The following is a 19,176-nucleotide window of genomic DNA, read 5'->3' as shown; positions in this document are numbered from 1 at the left end:
GGCAAGGATATTTGTCATCATTCTTAAACTTTCGGTGGGAGCATTTTAAGTAGTGCTTCTCCAATGACATGAGAATGACTATTTTAGTTGTTTGGAACGTCCTCTTTATTACTGAACTCCAGCTCCAAAAAATGAGATGTTATTTTCCTTGGATGGGCTCCATCACTGGCATCTTTTGTGCATAAAAAGTGAATCTTAGAACAGAATGATAATTCTATGAAAATGCTGGAAACAGACTTACTCAGAACATCTTGTATATTTGAGCTGCTTTTATCTGTTGAATAAGCCACGATATCTCTTTACAATTCCTTTACAAATCCTAAAATATTTACCTATGGCCCAAATGTTTAAAATATTTAACAGAGTTTTCCAAGGGCAAGTGTTAAAGTGTACATATATTGGAAAATTAATAACTTGAAATTAATTGTCAGATTTTCTAACCATAGCGTTAAGCCTATATACTTAGTTTGGACATATTCTTTTTTTTTTTTTTTAAATTAAATTTATTGGGGTGACAATTGTTAGTAAAATTACATAGATTTCAGGTGTACAATTCTGTATTACATCATCTATAAATCCCATTGTGTGTTCATCACCCAGAGTCAGTTCTCCTTCCATCACCATATATTCGATCCCCCTTACCCTCATCTCCCACCCCCCACCCCCACCCCCCTTACCCTCTGGCAACCACCAAACCATTGTCTGTGTCTATGAGTTTCTGTTTCTCATTTGTTTGTCTTGTTCTTTTGTTGCTTTTGGTTTATATACCACATATCAGTGAAATCACATGGTTCTCTGCTTTTTCTGTCTGATTTATTTCGCTCAGCATTACACTCTCAAGATCCATCCATGTTGTCACAAATGTTCCTATATCATCTTTTCTTACCGCCGAATAGTATTCCATTGTGTATATATACCACAACTTCTTTATCCATTCATCTATCGAAGGACATTTTGTTTTCCATGTCTTGGCCACCGTAAACAAAGCTGCAATGAACATTGGAGCACAAGTGTCTTTATCTCTAAATGTTTTCAGATTTTTTGGGTAGATACCCAGGAGAGGGATTGCTGGGTCATATGGCAATTCTATTCGTAATTTTTTGAGGAACCTCCACACTGCCTTCCATAACGGCTGCACCAGTCTGCATTCCCACCAACAGTGTAAGAGGGTTCCTTTTTCTCCACAGCCTCTCCAACATTTGTTCCTATTTGTCTTGTTGATAATAGCCATTCTGACTGGGGTGAGGTGATATCTCATTGTGGTTTTGATTTGCATTTCTCTGATTATTAGTGATGTTGAGCATTTTTTCATATGTCTATTTGCCATTTGTATGTAGTTTGGACATATTCTAAAGGAGAATTGTCCAATCCTTTTGTGGTTTAAATCAAGTATAATTTAATCAGTGGCTTAAGCATGAAAGTATAAGAATATATTCTGCTGGTCAAATACATGTAAGCTATCAGGTCCCCAAACACATAAAAAGTCTTTAAAGTTATGTGAGTGTAAACTTGGTTGACTTGAAGATAGTCTGCATTAGATACTCTAGTGTCCTGAATCAGAACACCTGGATGATGTGAAAATCCTTTTCCCTCATTTGCTTCCAAAGGAGTTTACTACTGTAATTTGAAAACAAGAAATAGAGTTCAGTCCAATTAACAATGTACTAAGTTAATGATTAGTATTTGTATTTTTAAGGTTTAGCTACATTTAAGTTTATGAATGCTGAAGAAGCTAATTTTCTACCATAAAAATGTCATTGGCAAGTGCTATAACTTTTAAGTGCAAAGGAGATAATAGAATCTGTTGCCGATTTTAGCTGTACCTTCGACTCCATGATACCTAATCTCTTAGAGGCTATCAGAATCGCATGCTTGTTTAATTTCAAATAAATGATTCACAAATTGACTAGGTTAAAAGTTGGACAGTAATAATCTTCATAAAGCTTGGTTCTTGAAAAGGAAAGAAAAATAAGATATTCTTCCATGTGTAAAGAATTACACTTGGGACGCTTGAGACTTTCTGTATGGTCCAACATTTGATTAGTTTTGCTTAATATTCCATGTGTAATTTGAAAGTTCTATTACTTTTTCTCCAAATTCCATAAACTCTCCTATGAAATGAACCCAGGGAAATATCTAAATGGCAAAACTGCATCTACACTTTGTTAAAAGACATGGTGGTATATTTCTTTAAAATTGCACCACAAAGCAAATATTCTATGTATATTTCAGTATTTATAAACAATATTTTTTTGAATAGAAATATGGCAGTAAAGCAACAAGACTTTGCAAAATTTAGGATTCTTAAGAATTACCTGGAAAACCCAAAAGCAAAAAAAGGCAAAGACTAGAATCAAAAGTTCACTGCAAAGGAAATATAAATTTAACTTAGACATATGAAAAGGTACAGAATCTCATCCATAGTAAAAAATGCAAATTAAAATTATTGGTTTTATAATGCATTTGGTGAGAATTTGAGACTATATGTATGCTTCAACATTTCTGGTTGGAGTATAAATCGATAGACACTCTATTGGAGGGGAGAAATATGATCTAGTAATCCTATCTCTAGCAATTTAAAATACAGATATATTCACATAGGTGTGAAATGACACTGCAACATTGTTTATCATAGTAAATGATCAGGTATAATCTAAAGATCCATCATTGGGGAATTGGTTAAATAAAGTTCATACAGTAGATAATCATGCAGCTATATAAAAGAGGCTTATGTACTGATCTGGAGCAATATGCAAAATATACTACTAAGGACTTCCAAACATGATATTATGGCTGCATAGGTGCACAGAGGTACCCTTCTGCTAAGAAACAACTAGACCTTAGATAGGACCCATTTCTTTGAGGCATTGTTGGCCTCACAAGAGGTAGGGGAGGTCTCTGAAGACCTTGCTCCTCCAGAAATCAAAACAGAATCAGCGTTGTGCTGAGGAAAATGATAGTGGTGACACTGCCATCAGGACACTGACGCTTTGGCCAACACAAGGTTGGAAAGGATACACTCAGCCAAGACCCTGAAATGGTCCCAGGATGGTGGCATCTTTGGCTACAAGCAGAAGCAGAAACAAATCCTCTCTGGAGGAGAGCTTGCCCAGTGTGAGGCTGGGGGACTTCCACAGATTAAGGTCAAGCAATGAATGAGCTCACATCACAGATCATCAAGCTCATGGGAAGGCAAAGCAAAGCCACCGTGAGTGAGACTCTGCAGAAACAATAAACAAAATATAGAAAAGCAATAAATAAAATGTTGAAGAAATAAAGGAACAAAAGTCAGTTCCAGGTAGAAAAAAGACCTAGATAAGAAAGGCAAAACTAGAGTGCCCCAGGACCGTTAAGAATTTATAAAAGATGTAAATTATAACCATAGATTGATAAATTTAACCACATTAAAGTTAAGAACTTCAGTTCCTCAGAAGACTCCATTATTATTAGGTATTATTAGAGTGAAAAAGAAAAAAGATAGAAGATATTTGCAATACATATGACCAGCAAAGCCTAGTAAGCATTATTAATACAAACAGATGGGACAAAGGGCCAAATAGGAAAATGGGTAAGAGACTGTAACAGGTGCTACCCAAAAAGTGATCTCTACATGACCAATAAACAGACAAAGAGAAGCTTTAGTAATTAGGGAAGTACAAATTAAAACCATAATGGAATACACACCTATCAGATTGGGGAAGAGAAAAGTCTGACAATAGTAAGTGTTGGAGAGTCAATGGAGCAAAAGGAACTCTCAAACACTGCTGGTGGGATTGTAAATTGGTATATCTTTCTGAAACATCGTGCGGCACAAAATAGAGTTGAACATATATTAATAGATAGTCCCTGACCCAACTATTTAAATCCAAGATATAGTATATATAAAACCTTAGAGAAATACATGCATATGTGCATTTGGATGTATCACAAAAACATTCGTTATGGTATTGTTAATAATTGGCCCCAAACTGGAAACAACCCAAATGCCCACCAACTGTAGAATGGATACATTTTGATACAATTGAATATTATACAATAACAACCCACTAAAATTCAACAAAAGAAACAAGCTGGAGTTATATACAACATAAATGAATCTTATACACCTAATGTTGAGTAAAAAAGCAGGACACAAAACAATATATACAATGTCCTTATATACTTAAAGTTGAAAAAGAGGCAAAAATAAACCCTTTTGTCTAGAGGTCCATACAGAAGTAGTGCAGCTATAAAGAAAAGCAGAGAACTTACTACAAGTCAGGATAATGGTTACATCTTGGGAGAGGGATAAAACTGATCAGAATGGCATACACATGCGGCGTCTAGGATGCTGATAACATTCTATTTCTTTACATGGAGGATGAGTTATGTGTTTATTTGTTTTGAATTATGCTTTTTTCTAGAATGCAAGTTATATTTCACACTTGAAAAAAAAAAAAGGAAATACAGGACACCATCATTAAGAAAAACAAGCCACAAGAAAGTACCAGGAATGTATAGGCAAATGCAGGGGCAAGTAGAACTTTGCGAGTACAAATGGAAAATTAAGCTAATTGGCCAAATGCTGGACCATAAAGCAAGTCTCAGCAAATTTCAAAGAATCCTTTAGCTATGAAAAGATCACAAAAGGATATTATAAACAACTTTATGATTATAACTGAAAAATTACATGAAAGGGACAGATTCCTAGCAAGACTGAATTCTCTAAAAGTGACACAAGAAAGAAAAACGAGATAATTCCACAGCTTTTTTTTTTCTTAGAACACTAATCACCTTTATTACATGAGCTGAGATAGGAGGGAGGATTGTTTATTTGCCTTTCCCGGCCTTGGTTTTCCTCATTAGAACTCCAGCTCCCTGCCCTCTAGCACGTAGCCATCTGTTCTGCCCCGTTGGCCTGGACGTGAAGCGGTACATGCAAGAAGCCTGCCCTGTCGGAAATGCTCCTCTAGAAAACTGCTGATCTGGGCAATCTTTTCCCTTTCATCATAGTTCTAACTTGTCTTTGATTAGTTTTTGTTTAAAATCTCTTCCTCCTCAGGAGTCCCTTCTTGCGGCCCAGGGCGGTGCATAGCAGGCCTAGTACCATTGTTGGTACATGTGCTGTCAACGAGCGTGATGCATGCAGTTCTTTACTAGGGGCTTGGTGCCGACCAGTTCGTGGTAGGATGCATTGCAGACATCAGCAGTCTTTGTTTTGCGCGGACACCACTCCGAGCTCCAGGAGAAGTTCCCCACATCCTGCCTCAGTGCACGGTCCTTCTTGTTGCCTCTGTGTACACGGACTGTGTGTATGCGGTGGGGCCCAATCTTAGTGTTGGCAGCAGGGCGTCCCCCTCGCATATTCACTTTTTGTGGTAGGGTTTTCTCTTGCCCCTGGTCTTGCGGCACTTGTGCCACTTGTCCCAAAGAGACCCACATCCGACTCCCAACAACGCTTAAATGAATTGAATCTGTAATTTAAAACCTTCTCGGTGAAAGGAAGGGTATGCTTCTATTACTAGTATTTTCTCTTATTCACTTTCCCCCACTTATTTACATGTCTAATAATCAAGGGGTGGGGCTATAAATGGTGTGTGGATGAAAATGAGAAATTGTTTCAATGGAGTGTTTCCATTGCCTCCTTGATTATGAGAAGTTGGCGTATTAATTGTAAAGAAATTACATGTAAACGGAAAGATTTATACTTTCCTGGTTACTTCTATTAGCTCTAGAGATGACGACCGTGCTCAGAAGGGGCTTGGTTTATGCCTGTTGTCCAGACATGATTAGCAATATTTCCTTTCATCTCAAAAGTGTGTGTTTGGATGATAATTTATATGATCATGCCAACTCTAGCGAAAGTAGCAGAGGCACCCAAGACTTTCCCACAGAAACTGAAACAGAAATCACTGCATCAGGAGTCCAGCTGGTAAGGGCGACCCAGACAAACCCTGGGAGTGCAGCCTTTGGGATGTTGTGTTAGATGAGATAGTGGGCCCAAGGACCTCTTCAAGTTCACACTGGATTGTCAGCCAGCACATCTTCAAGCAGATATTGTCATAATTGAGGTTTCAGAAGTGGGAGGGTTTGGGGCTGGGAAATGCTTTAACTCTCGCTGGCTTTGCTCTCTAAAGAAAGATATTACAGATAGGAAACTTAAATGTTAGAATGGCTTTTAAACTGTGATTCTTTAACCATGCTGGAACCAACCTTATTGCTATTACAGATAGAGCTTGAGCAGCTGTGCCCTTGGAGCTAGTGATTTTCAAAGAAAAAAACTGGTGTCTAAAATAGAAGGATTCAGAGATGACTGTCTCCTCGAGCAGATGCCCTTCTAAAACAAAAAATGCTTAACTGAGCCATAAAACATTTATTGGTAAAAGAATTGGTAAATAACTTATTGGTAAATAATTTTTTTTGAAAATTTCATTTGAGATATCAATTTATGGATGCTTATTATTTGTGGAGGTAAAATGGCCTCAATATGAATCCTTTCACTGATTGTATCTTTATGAATTTAATTGTTTCATTACTTTCACGGTGGTTCAAGGTTTCAAAGTATATCAAACTAAAATGGGTTCAAAGAAGTACCTGGGGTCACGGCAGAGAGTAACTGACTTTTCTACTACAGGTATAATTTGATTCAGTAATGAATTTTGTGGACTGAGATAAGACAGAGAGAAGCTTGCAATATGCCCAGAGTTTCTCTAAGGTTATAATCCTAACTTGCTAAATTCTACTTACATGAAGATGAAACCTCTGGCCAAGGCCCCAAAAATGTCTGGAAATTATTTGTATAGACAGAGACATCTAAATGTCATGAACTTGAAACTATTAACATGTACCACAGCACAAACATGATGGTAAATTTTATGAATTCATTATTTTTCACACAATGTGGAAAAGTGGAACTGCAGAAATAGTCTGACTTAAAATACGGTTGGAAATTTAGAGGTTCCAGGTGGCTTTATCCCAAGAATTCGAGGTTGTTTTAACATTCAAAAACCAATCAGTGTAACTTACCACATTAACAGGCTGAAATAGAAAAACCGTATGATCATCTCAATAAATGCAGAAAAAGGATCAGAGAGACTCCAACATCTACATCTAATAAAAACTCAGAAAACTAGGCCTAGTAGGGAACTTCCTCAAATTGATAAAGGGCATCTATGAACAACCTACAGCTAATATCATACTTAATGGTAAAAGACTGCATGCTATTCCCTGAATGCTATTGGATATCCACATGTAAAAAAATACAACTTTGACCCTGCCGTGTACCATATACAAAAATTAATAAAAGTTGATTATACATCTAAATGTAAAACCTAAACTAAACATCCAAAATTAAAAAGACTGACCATAACAAGTGGTCAGCATGTGGGGCAACTAAACTTCTCATATACTGATGATGAGAATATAAAGTGGTACAGCCATTTTGGAAAAACCGTTTGGAAGCTTCTAAAAAGTTAAGCATATACCTAACGTATGATGCAGCGATTGCCCACCTTGGTTTTAGCAAACAGAAATAAATTTATGTCCATAGAAATTTGTCTGACAACTGTTCATAACAGTTTCATTTGTAGTAGCCAAAAAAATGGCAATAACCCAAATGTACATTAACAAGTAAATGTATTAAACTGTGGTTATATACATACAATGGAGTTCTATTAGGAATAAAAAGAAATGACTGAGTGAAAGAAGCCAAAAAAAAAAGGACTTACTGTGTGATTCTATTTACGTAAAATTCTAGAAAACTCAAACTAATCTAAAGTGATAGAAACAGATTAGTGATTGCCTTGGAAAGGGGGGAGAGGCAGGAGGGAGGGAGTATGAAGAAGCAAAAGAAAACTTTTGGGGGTAATGGATACATATACCTACTCTAGGCCCCAACAATTTCATCCTTAGTTGTTTACCCAAGTGGAATAAATACATATGTTCACACACAAAAAGAAACCGTACAAGAATATTCACAGCAGCTTTATTCATAAGTTAAAAACAAACAAAAACAGAAACAGCCCAGGTGTCCATGAACAGGAAAACTGAAAAAACAAACTGTGACATATTCATACAAAATACTCAGCAATGAAAAGGAATGAACCACTGATAGATACAAGCAACCTGAATTAACCTCAAAAATATGTGGAGTGAAAGCATTATGTTGCGTATGAAACCATTTATGTAAAGTTTTAGATAGGCAAATTTAATCTGTGAGGCAAAATACTCAGGACAGTAGACATACCCTATTAGGTGGGGTAGGACTGACCGGAAAGAGGCATGAGGAAACTTTCTGGGATGATTGCAATGTTCTTAGTTTTGTAGAGTTTGGGTTACAGAGGTGTATGCATTTGTAAAAACTCAGCAAATTTATACTTAACATTTGTGCACTTTGTTGCATGTAAGTGTACATCAAAAATTTAAAAAACTAAACAATATTAAACTGATATGCATGTTGAAGTATTAGGGGAAAGTACACTGATGTGAATTTATTTTGAAATGAATCATAAAAGTAATGGACAGATAAGTAACAAAACATGTAGTGTGAAACTCAGAATCCATGTGGTTAGTATTTGGGTATTTACATAAAATGTTGTCAACTTTGCTGTATGTTTGAAAATTTTCATAGCAAAATGATGGAGGAAAGTCCTCAGTTGGTCTTGTCTTTCTATAATATATCCTTTGCCTGAAATAAATTATTTTTCTATTATATAAGATAGATTCTATTGCAAGACAGGGACCTGAAATTAGTCTCTGAAATTTCCTTGAAATTCTAAAAGGTAGATGATATATGTAAATATGGTAAGAAACATAAGAAAATATAAAAATAATTGAAAAGGAAGTCATTACATTAAGAGTAATTACTAATACTGGTGTTTGTTAATAGCACAAACAGGATGAGAGTACCATTTTTCTGTGCCTTTTTAAAAAATGACTTTTAAACTCTGAATGAAGAATCGTCTTCTATATCAAGTTATACGTGTGAACAGGCCAAGTGCATCCAAAATTTGGGTATCCAATCATCATTAAAAGAACACTTATGAAACATTTTCCTATGCACCCAACATTATAATTGTCAGTATGCTATATGTGGGCTAAAACAATATTATTTGGTGTGGGTTTTTTTTGAGAGCTTTGGAAGAAATTTGGAATAAAGTTTCTGTCAAACAAATCTGGATGGGTTTCCCATCTCTGCACATATTGTGGAACCCCAGGCAAATGAACTTCTGTAAGCCTGCCTTTCCTCATTTGTACAATGGGAAAGAATAATGTTCATACCTCATATGGTTATTTTGAATGCTAAGTGAAACAATTCATTTTACTTGTATCACAATGACTGGTAGATAGAAAGCAATCATTAAATATGTTATTTTTAAAAATCAAGTACAAGAAACAAAACATTCAATTGGTAGAAGAATGTGGAGTACCTTAATTTGTTTAAATAGAACAATACCATCCCCTCATTACGTAGTTTAAATAGTAACTATGATAAGATTTGTTTTGTTTTCTCCCAGTGTTGCAAGAAATGTTTTAGAAAGCCAAAAAACAATAATCTTGCTGCATTGATATTGTGAGAATACAGAATCTTAGATCAAGGAGCGACACGCAGAAATATACCTCTTATCAGCTTAATATCTGGACCTGCTGAAAGAGGTTACCCTGCTTCACCCAGTCTTGCATTAAATACTCAGAAATGTTACCCCATAACGTTTCTGCCTGCCACTAGCACCTGATAAGTAGGTGAGCACACCGCTCAAGTCTCACACAGTCAGGTAGAGAGGTGGAGTTAAGGTGGGGCAGGAGGGTATTAACCACCACTTCCCTCCACCTCCAAAAGAACGGCAGTCTCATGCCTGGCAGGTGGCAGAATGAGTAGCTGCAAGCCACGGTGGGGAGCTGGGAAGCCCGTATTTTTCTGGAAAGACATTTCTGGGAAGCATAATGTTAATATCTCCTGCTATATGTGTTATCTGCTAATTTCCCACAATCCTTGCTATCTTCTGTATCTTTTGCCATCTTTTTATCACCCATCCTGTTAACAACCATGCAGCCCACATTCCCACATAATGTTACAATTGCCTGAAATGAAGCAGTAGCAGCGTGTTCTTTCAGTTGGGGCATAGTTTGTTCCATGGCCCACAACTCCCTGCTGTCATTCATACTAAATACCTTTCCTGCCTGGCCCATATGGCATTTGGATCCTGGTCTAGTCTGATGTTGGCAATGGTGAGACATTATGAATTTCTCAGTGGTCAGTTCATAACTAGACTAGAAGTATTCCACACACCCTCACCAACAAAGCAGGCAGGAATTGCGGCTCTCAGATGCCTTTCTGAGAAAATGAGTTCCTTTTAAGCATTTCATCAAAAGACTAACTTAAAGGAGAAGGGGAACTCAATAAACCTCTTTTTGAAAATATCTGACAGGATTTAAGTCTTCAGACATCCTTTTCTGAAACACTCTTGGAAATGGAGAGTAGGCTTTATGCTTTATTATAGCACTGCATCTCCTTTGAAACCCACACAACACTGATTTCTTTCTTTTCTCTGGTATTTTTACTCTCTTTCAAGATTTAAATTAACCGGGCAGGACTGTTTAGCTAGTGTCTAATTGGAGGTCTGGGGCTGTATCCAGCACACTGTAACTATTCAACTGCTTTGTAATCACATCATGTCTCCAAAATGCTCTGAAAGCTTCAAACACTATATTAAAAAGTACTGTTAAATATGCATAAAGTGAGAATGGATTTTTCAATTAGTGCATGTAAAGGTATTAGAATTTAATATATGAAGACAGTTTTATCATCTTGCTCATGAGGTAATAATCTCTTCTACTTTTCCAAATGGTTATAATACATAGGAGCAGATTCAGAAAGATTATGTTTTCAGCCCACATATAAATATTTTCCCTTATTCTAAAATGTTACCAATCTTCTTTTCTGTTGCACAAAAGATGGTTTGGGGTTTGTTCCCTTTATTTCTTTGAAATTTATGGACTCTGCTACTAATTTCTTGACTTTGGGAATAGCTAATAACTCTCTCTCTCCTCAGCCCTGTTGATCATAATAAGCTTGAAATTTATCTGCAAACTTCCAGGGCAGAACAGGGCAGAATTCACATCACTCTTAACATGGAAGCAAAACTGAAGGAAAAACAGAGGGATTTTTATGTAACTCGTCCAAGCTAAAAATCCCTCATTTTAACCTTAAATTTGGATCAGCAAAGATTTTTAATGCTGTTTCCTCCTCTTCTATTTTTACTAACTATTCTTTTTGAGGCTGCATCAGAGAAATATGCTGAACATGTGGATTACCAGCAACTGGATTTCTGAAACAGGAAGCACAAAGAAATATTTTCTCCCTTAGGTTGTTTTTATTTAACATTCTGAAAAATGATTATCTGAGTTCACGGATCATATTGAGATCAGTTCTAAAAAAGAAGAAAAAATACTCATTTCATAACTAACACAAAGCCAAAAGCTTTTTTAGCTTAGCAGTCAGTTCCAAGCTACTCCTGGGACTATGTACTCTTCTACAGGGAGCAGAACTGCTGTGCCCCACCTTTATCTTACTGCATAGGTATGAAAATATTGCCGAAGTAGAATTGGAAGACACACCAAATAAACAGAATGGTGAAATGAAGACAACATTCTTAGATGTATTAAGAGCTAAACAGGGTATATGTTGGAAAACATTTTACTTCAAGTTTGCTTGGAATCTTGAACACTAGTCTAAAATAGAAATATAAATAATCAATGGGAACATCAAGCCAAGATAATAAAACCATGGAAGAAAAGATAATTTGGGAACTAGAGCCATTTCCTGATACTATATACAAATACAAAACACACACATATATATAAGATTAAAAAAAACAAAACCTGTGATCACACATTTTTGGCTCAAAAGTATGCTTTCACATTACAGATCTCATTTCTCATCCTTAAGCAAAGTTCTAAAAAAGAAGAATAAAGGTATAAAGGACACAGGATTTCTTTCTTTATTTTTTGTGTCTTTCTTTTTGTCTCTCTTCCTAGTCTTAACCAATCAAATGCCATACCATCCTTTAACAACCATGTTAAACACCTCCCCATCAATTGGAATTAACCTGTCCTTCTCTGCTCCCAACATTGTATATTTATATCACCACCTAGCTAAAAACTCTAATATGCTAGACTTCCTGTGACCATATTCTAAAAATCCTTTACATAAAATGCAGGCCTCACCACCTGCAAGAGTTCAAAAAAGAAGTTACAATCATCTGAAGTCAATACAAGATCTTTTCTGGAAAATACTGGAGAACTTGCTAAGCGGATAATAAAAAGGATGACTGGACACAGCTACTGGGGTATTTGGCTAAAAGTCTCATAAGTTACGTCTCAAAATTTAAAATTATCTCCCTCTTTTTTGGAGCTTCTATTTGTGGTTTCTTCTTCTTCTCCAGGGTCACATACCATCTGGTAAACATAGCAGCTGAAGACCCTGCTGGGTTTCTGTTCTATGTGAAGCACCAAGTCTCTGTCAAAGTAGACTTCATGGCTGTATGTCTGCAAGGAAAACACAGTCAAATGGAATCTCCTCTTCATACAAACCATATGCTCTTGTGTGTCACTAAACTGTCATAGCACCTATGCTAGGGATCTTCAAATAAACACTTGGAAGGAAAACAGCTGCCAGAAATGGCTTATTTTTCCTTATTTGTGGATATGCTGATTACTTAAGAGAAAAACATGACACAAAATGTGCAAAATGAAAAGAGCCCTGGCCTAGGCGTGTAAACACCCAGATTCTATTGCCAATGCTGCAACTATCTCAGTGTGACTGCGGGTAGGATATTAAACCTCTCAGGTTCTCCATTGATGAAAGAAGGACTGGGTAAAATAATGTCTCTTATTCTTTAGAACTTTCATATTCTGTAATACTCAGAAGAGCAGACAAACACTTCCAAGAGTTCTGGAAATGCTACATGCTTAGAAATGATCTCTACTAAATAACTGCGGGGATTCAATGCAGTATACTTTTATTTTTTAAAACATTACCAAACTTATAGAATGGGAAAAAACAAGGACTATGCTAAGGAAGTAGATAGCATGTCTCAGGAAAAAACATAAAGCTTTATCTTTAAGGCCACTGGTAAGATGACATCCTCTAGTCCTTTGGGGAGGAAAGCTTAAGAAGCGCTCGCTTTGTTCTGTGTGTAGTCCAATAACCTCTTTCATGTGGTTATTGGTCTAGGTGAGTTTGGACTGACACGAACACAGTGTCAGTTCCAGTAAATGTCACCCATAAAGAGAACTCTTCCAACTGTGTTCCATGGACTCTACTCACCACATCCCATGACTCCTCTAGTGGAATGCTTTTCAGTAAAGTTCCGTATTCATTACAGTGGAAATCCAGGTGAGCTTTTCCTTCGGCGTCTATTTGGGTAACAGCTACCACAGAAAGCAAATCCAACTCGTCTTCATAGTCCACAATCTTGAAAGTCTCGGGGAATAGGTAGATAATGCAGAGGAAAAGGCGGGCAAGTCCAATTATTCAGCTAGGATTATTTCTACATTCGTAGTTTAACTATTCTATTACTTATATGTAGCAAGAAGAATGAATGGGTGAGAACATAGGGAGAAATGTGTCTCTACTTATATGCCTAGTAAAAACACCAGTCCCAAGATTTTGAAGTCTTAAGCAGTATCCTACAGATTGTGACAAAACAGAACCGAGTCTATGTAGATCTCAGCCCAAGTACAAATGAAATTCTCTATTATGACATCAATCCAGAGCTTCTCCAAATTCAAAAGACATATTCAACTGCTGTCTCTGATATATGTGTTCACTGGTTCCCAGATAAGACCAAATACACAGAGCTCAGTTCTGAAACTGGAAGACGGCCCACTATGTTCAGAAGGTTCTTATGCCAGAAAAACATAAGTCATTTCAAGAAGAGCTGATAGCCCATCATATACAATTTGCCATCCTTTTTTTAGAAAACCTTTTTTAATTCCCTAAAGAAAGCAAAAAAAGAAAACTGCTGCTTATCCTTGAGGGAGAATATTAGGAACTGAAATCCAATCTACAGAACAGGAGTGAGACAAGAAATGTTAGAAATGATTAATGATGGTAAAGATTTAAGGGAGAAAAACCTAACCCCAGAACTCTGTCTCAAGGAAGAAAACCTGGGACTCCAGCAACCTCCCAGGGGAAGAAGATCCGTGTCCAGCCATCCAGGGACACAGAAAGACAGACACATCTTGGCAGGCAGAGCAAGTTTCTCTTAATCACCACATACTAATCCTCCACTTACATTTGGTTAAACTGCTTTTTACTCCATTTATATTTTTTGCCTTTACCATCTACGACATAAAAATTTACATAGATTTATTACCCAGGATTCCTTTTTACTTAATTTTCTGCCTTAATTTTCACCTTGGTCAAAATTCAAAGGGTGACTTCTTGCATGGGTGTCAGTGCTTTATAGATTTTAGTCACAAACCTTTTCAACTTTTTCTTCACAGGCTAGAAGTTTTTGTTTTTTCATTCCATGATATAGAGTATCTCTCTTTGCCTCAACCTCCTTTTGCCTTAATTATTCTTGCTACATTTTGGTAATTTTAGTATGTCTTTCTTGAATATAGTTTTACATACAGGATTGGGAACTTTCTGCTTTGTTCTCAACAGACTTCTATGGTTCAAAAAAATAAGTATATATTTTTCCTTTATGGAGAGTAGCCACATACTGAGCCACCTCCAATCTTTTATTTAAATTTTTCATAAACTATCCTTAGAAGGCTACTCTAATATTTCTACCTAGAAATCATCACAGAAACAATACAGTTTTATGGTCTAAGTGGATTTAGTATATATGCAATGATTATATATTTAAAGCATAACTGTTGATTTCAAAAGTACTTTGAACGCATCTTTAACAGAAAAGAATAAACCTGTGTTAGCTCAGTGACTAGCAATGCCAGGCTGAGGTCAAAGGCTGAGTGATTTACCACACGTCACACCCTCCTCCCCGTCTGTGAACAGTAACAAACACATCCACGTCTCGTAGGTAAAAAATCAGCCAAAAGCTGTAAAGTCATCAGGATAGAACTCAAGAATTTTCTATTAAGGGAGTTCATATCTATTAAGGGAGTTGTCTAGAAAGTGTGCATATCAACAAAACAATAAGCTAATGGCATTTTCAAATTATTTCAGTTCTATGAACGTTTCTGCAAACAAAATCTTATGAATAATTTCAATATGAAAAGAGAGGATAATAGGGAAGCACTGATGGAAATAGCATGCACAGTCCTGTTAACTAAGCCTGGATGGAGCTCATCCCCAGTCTCTACCCCAGGGTCTAGAAAGCATCATTTAAAAACCAAAGAGAAAGTACACAATAGTTTGGTTTGTTATCTCTGGCTAAAGTAATACCTCTTGTTCTGGGTCGTCATCCAGAAGGTTAAAACTTTTTTTTACCACCCGTCCAGAAGCTGTAATAGTGGGTAAGTTTTCATTCTATCATATGGAGAGAAATAAAAAGATATCATTACATGTAGTTAATAGCAAAATCACATTAACAAATTTGGTAGAACTAACCAATGCTTCTCCAACATCCACAATCTTTCCTCAATTGAGAAAATTCTGAATCAGATTTCTGATTTCCAATCAGTCAAAATACTGTTACAGTAAAGTTTTTAATGGAAAAAAATACCGAACTAGGCAAGAATAAATACAAAAGTTACAGATATGTTACTTCACTTGCCCTTCTGATTTTGCTTTAGTATAGTACAGCAAACAGAGTAGATCTACGTTTGGAAATTTCCCTCTGCATGCCTTTCTTCATGTTCTTAATTTTTTATGCTAAAGAAAAAGACCCGTTTGGAGTTAAAGCATGGTATGTGATTTTTAAAGATTTATATCTACCCCAACTTACTCCAAATTTTCACAATTAATTAAACCCAAAGGTCAATAATTCATCAACAAAAACTTAAAGAGAAACCAGAAAGGAAATAGAAATAAGCAAAAGGTAAAGTCAATATAATCAGCTCTCTTCACATCTCGTGTGCACACAGGACTAGGACCAGCCACCCATGTAGACAAAATGAACAGACATTTAGAGGCTCGTGCTGTCCTTCCCCACCACATCACAAGGCAAACTCATCTGCAGTCTTACGCTCTTACATAAAAAGACAGGGATATAAAAGGATTTTAAAGTCCTCCTGACTTACTTTGTTCTCTCTGTTGGCCAAAATGACAAAATCTTCAGAGATCTGGTGCTGGGCACTATTATTTCCTACTTCATTTAGCTTTAAAACTCTGAAAAGGGAAAAAAGGATTCTAAGAACTTAAGACCTCAATGCACCATCATAGTGTCAAAGTTGAACTACTCAAATGAAACTCAACAAATGAAAATTATAGTAATAACACTGAGTTTTCCTCCCCTTCTGATTAGTCTGAAATAATAATGTCTAATCACTTAGATGTCCATAAACTCTTTCATCAGAGATTTTATTAAACAAAAATGTAGGAACTGCGACAACGTAGGAGCTGCTACTGACGCAGGTAATGAAGCAGCTCGTTCAGGCTTAAGCCATCTTCCAAACTGGCTTAACGAAAGTTACTTTCAGGAACCTCATTCCTGCCAGCCTGCAACAGTTCTTTATCGTTTCAGCTGTAACAATGGCCTTCTAGTACAGGCATACCTAGTTTTATTGCTCTTCGCTTTATTGTGCTCTACAGATGTTGCATTTTTCACAAACTGAAGGCAAAGACCCTCCACCAGCAAAAAAATTATAGCTCACTTTATCGCAATACTCACATTATTGCGGTGGTCTGGCCCCAAACCCACAGTATCTCCTAGAAATGCCTGTAGATATTTGCATTTTTATTTTTAAATTTAGAATGAGATCTCAGTGAACAACACTCAAGAGTTAACTATAAGACAGGCTGGATTAACAACTAAGCCTAAACTAAGAGTTTTCATGATAGAGTAATATTTAAAAATCGCAACTGACTTAAAACTTTTATTTCTTCTTAGGATTACATTTGAAGACTTGGGTTTTCTGACTGCAAATGGCCTAATGGGTCAAGCTAATTAAGCAAGATAAAATAATTTGCTCACTACGCACACAAATCTCTTCACAGCACTAACAAGCCTCAAAAGCACAATGTTCTCAAAGCTTAAAGTCTAAGATGCAGGCAAAGAGAGGAGAAGGGAGAGGAAGGTACTGTGGCCAGGAAGAGGCAGAGGCCTTAGAGTTTTCCAGAGACAAAGAGATCAGATTATATTTTAAATTACTCAGTTATCTTAATTAGTGCCAATATTTAAAAGTGCCTATCTTTTTAAACCTGGCAGAAGAGCACACACTCTTTGTGGACCTTATTTTCTTAACTCAAACTAATATTAAGGGATGGCTGGTAACAAACATTAAAAGTAAGGTTTACTAAAGCTGATCCAGTTTTTAAGACTTTTGATAAAATATCATAATCTTATTTCATGAAGTCCAGTCATCCTTCTTACCCAGAGTGGACTAATTATTATGAAGCATAAGGAATAAAGAAGGCAGACACTGCCCTTGTTATTCAACATATGCTTACTGAGCACCCAGAGCGCCGGGATTACAGGTGTGAGAGCTCATGACTCCAAAGCTAGATACTTAAACAGATAATCACACAAATACTTGTAAGTAATTAAAATTGTTATAAGTGCTACAGAGGAAGATTACATAGTGGGTGCAATGAAAATATGTGGGGGAGCGTATCAGGAAAGGACTCTGAAAAGGGAATTTCAGCTGGTGCGTAAGACACGAATAGAAATTAGGCAGGAGAGCAGGTAGGGGAAACCGACTCCAAACAGGGAAGCAGCCTTCAGCTTTCTGAAGAGAGAGCATGACTGAAGTAAACTGAGTAGGACAGCCTCTTAGACCATGCCAAGAGTAACAAGAAACCACAAAAAGGTTAAAGCAGCATTCACCACGGTTAGGGTTTTGTGTTTGTTCATGTTTCTAAACATCACTCTTTACTGCTAAGAAAACAGAATGAAAGACTGCAAAGGTGGATTCTTGAGGTCCTGTAAATAGTCCTATAGTAAGTTACTGTAGTTCCAGCTAGTGATGGCAATGGTCTGACCAAGATGGTGACAGTGGCCAAGGCCAGAAAGAGGCAGATTTAAGAAATGTTTAGTAGCAAAATACACTTGGTTGACAGAATATATGGGGTGTGTGTATGCATGCACATGCGTGTGTAAGAGAGAGAAAGAAAGAGAGAGAGAGAATGTACGTGAATGTTTACATATATGAACACTGATGAAAGACAAGAAGGTAAGAAAGTGCCAAGAATGATTCCAGATTTCTGGCACGATCTTAGATGAGAGGTTTGGGCTAGGATATAACTTTTGGAGTTTTGGAATTTTGGTGTATACATCATCCTTGAAGCCAACGGAATATAGAAATCTTGTAGGAAAAAACAGGAAGAGTGAGAAGAAAAGAGGGTCCCAGTCCTGAGGACATCTTCCAATTAACCTGAGTAAAAGAAAAGCATGAAGCTATGCTAAGAAAGGTGAATCACAGACAGAGGGAAACTTTTAGGAGAACTGTGGTGTCAGGCAAGTCAAATGGAGAATGTTTCAAGGAAGGAGAGGACGACTCTGGGAGATGTGGGCATACAAAGCCAAACAAGGTTTACTTCAAACAATCTGCTACTTCTCCTATGGTATGGCTGTCATTTAGAACAAAGAACAAATCTTCTTCCTTCTATTTAATCCTGAAGAATTAAGACCTGATGAGGACAAACCAATGTGTCATTGTCTTTCACTCATATATCATCCATCAAAGAAGTTATTCAAATGTAATATTTATAAACAATAATGATGAGGGTAAAAGAATAAAGTCAGGTTTTCTAGATGCCAGTTTCTGAGAAAGCACCCTATAAGCAGTTAATTATTTCCATAATTGGCTCAATAGTTAGCTGGGAAAAATAAAGATGCCAATAAATGCTACCGAAAGCTACTTTTAACTTTAAAGTAACTAATGAAAATACTCACTTGACCTGATTTGGGCCAACATGTATTATTCTACCAGAAGCATCAGGATGAAAATAGATCCAATCAGATTCTAGAGAGCAACATTCCATTTCTTGGATCCCATTTTTTGCCTGAAGTTGGAAAAAAATATTGAAAATAAAAATAAAACAAAATAATTTTTCAAATCTAACAT

At 36.6% G+C, this 19,176-nt stretch overlaps 1 protein-coding gene and 1 pseudogene across 3 annotated transcripts in view; both read right to left on the bottom strand.

Annotated features, from left to right (window-relative positions):
- Positions 1-4,809: 4,809 nt before the first annotated feature.
- LOC109445262 (small ribosomal subunit protein eS8) lies at positions 4,810-6,023 on the bottom strand (annotated as a pseudogene).
- A 1,924-nt stretch (positions 6,024-7,947) lies between these two features.
- The window catches only part of DCAF17 (DDB1 and CUL4 associated factor 17), a 35,521-nt gene continuing 24,292 nt past the window's right edge, over positions 7,948-19,176 (bottom strand). For 2 of the 3 annotated variants that reach the window (XM_019727419.2, XM_074337969.1), the window contains exons 10-14: positions 19,005-19,114; positions 16,192-16,279; positions 15,395-15,478; positions 13,307-13,462; positions 7,948-12,525 (exon numbers count right to left, since the gene is read on the bottom strand). In XM_019727419.2, the coding sequence (XP_019582978.1) occupies positions 12,358-12,525; positions 13,307-13,462; positions 15,395-15,478; positions 16,192-16,279; positions 19,005-19,114 (606 nt within the window). In that variant the 3' untranslated portion in view covers positions 7,948-12,357. The remainder of the gene's footprint in view (positions 12,526-13,306; positions 13,463-15,394; positions 15,479-16,191; positions 16,280-19,004; positions 19,115-19,176) is intronic. The other variant, XM_074337962.1, reaches the window with a different exon arrangement.

Source organism: Rhinolophus sinicus, linkage group LG01 (assembly GCF_036562045.2).
Source record: "Rhinolophus sinicus isolate RSC01 linkage group LG01, ASM3656204v1, whole genome shotgun sequence".
NCBI lineage: Eukaryota > Metazoa > Chordata > Mammalia > Chiroptera > Rhinolophidae > Rhinolophus > Rhinolophus sinicus.
This window is presented reverse-complemented; position numbering and strand designations above follow the sequence as displayed.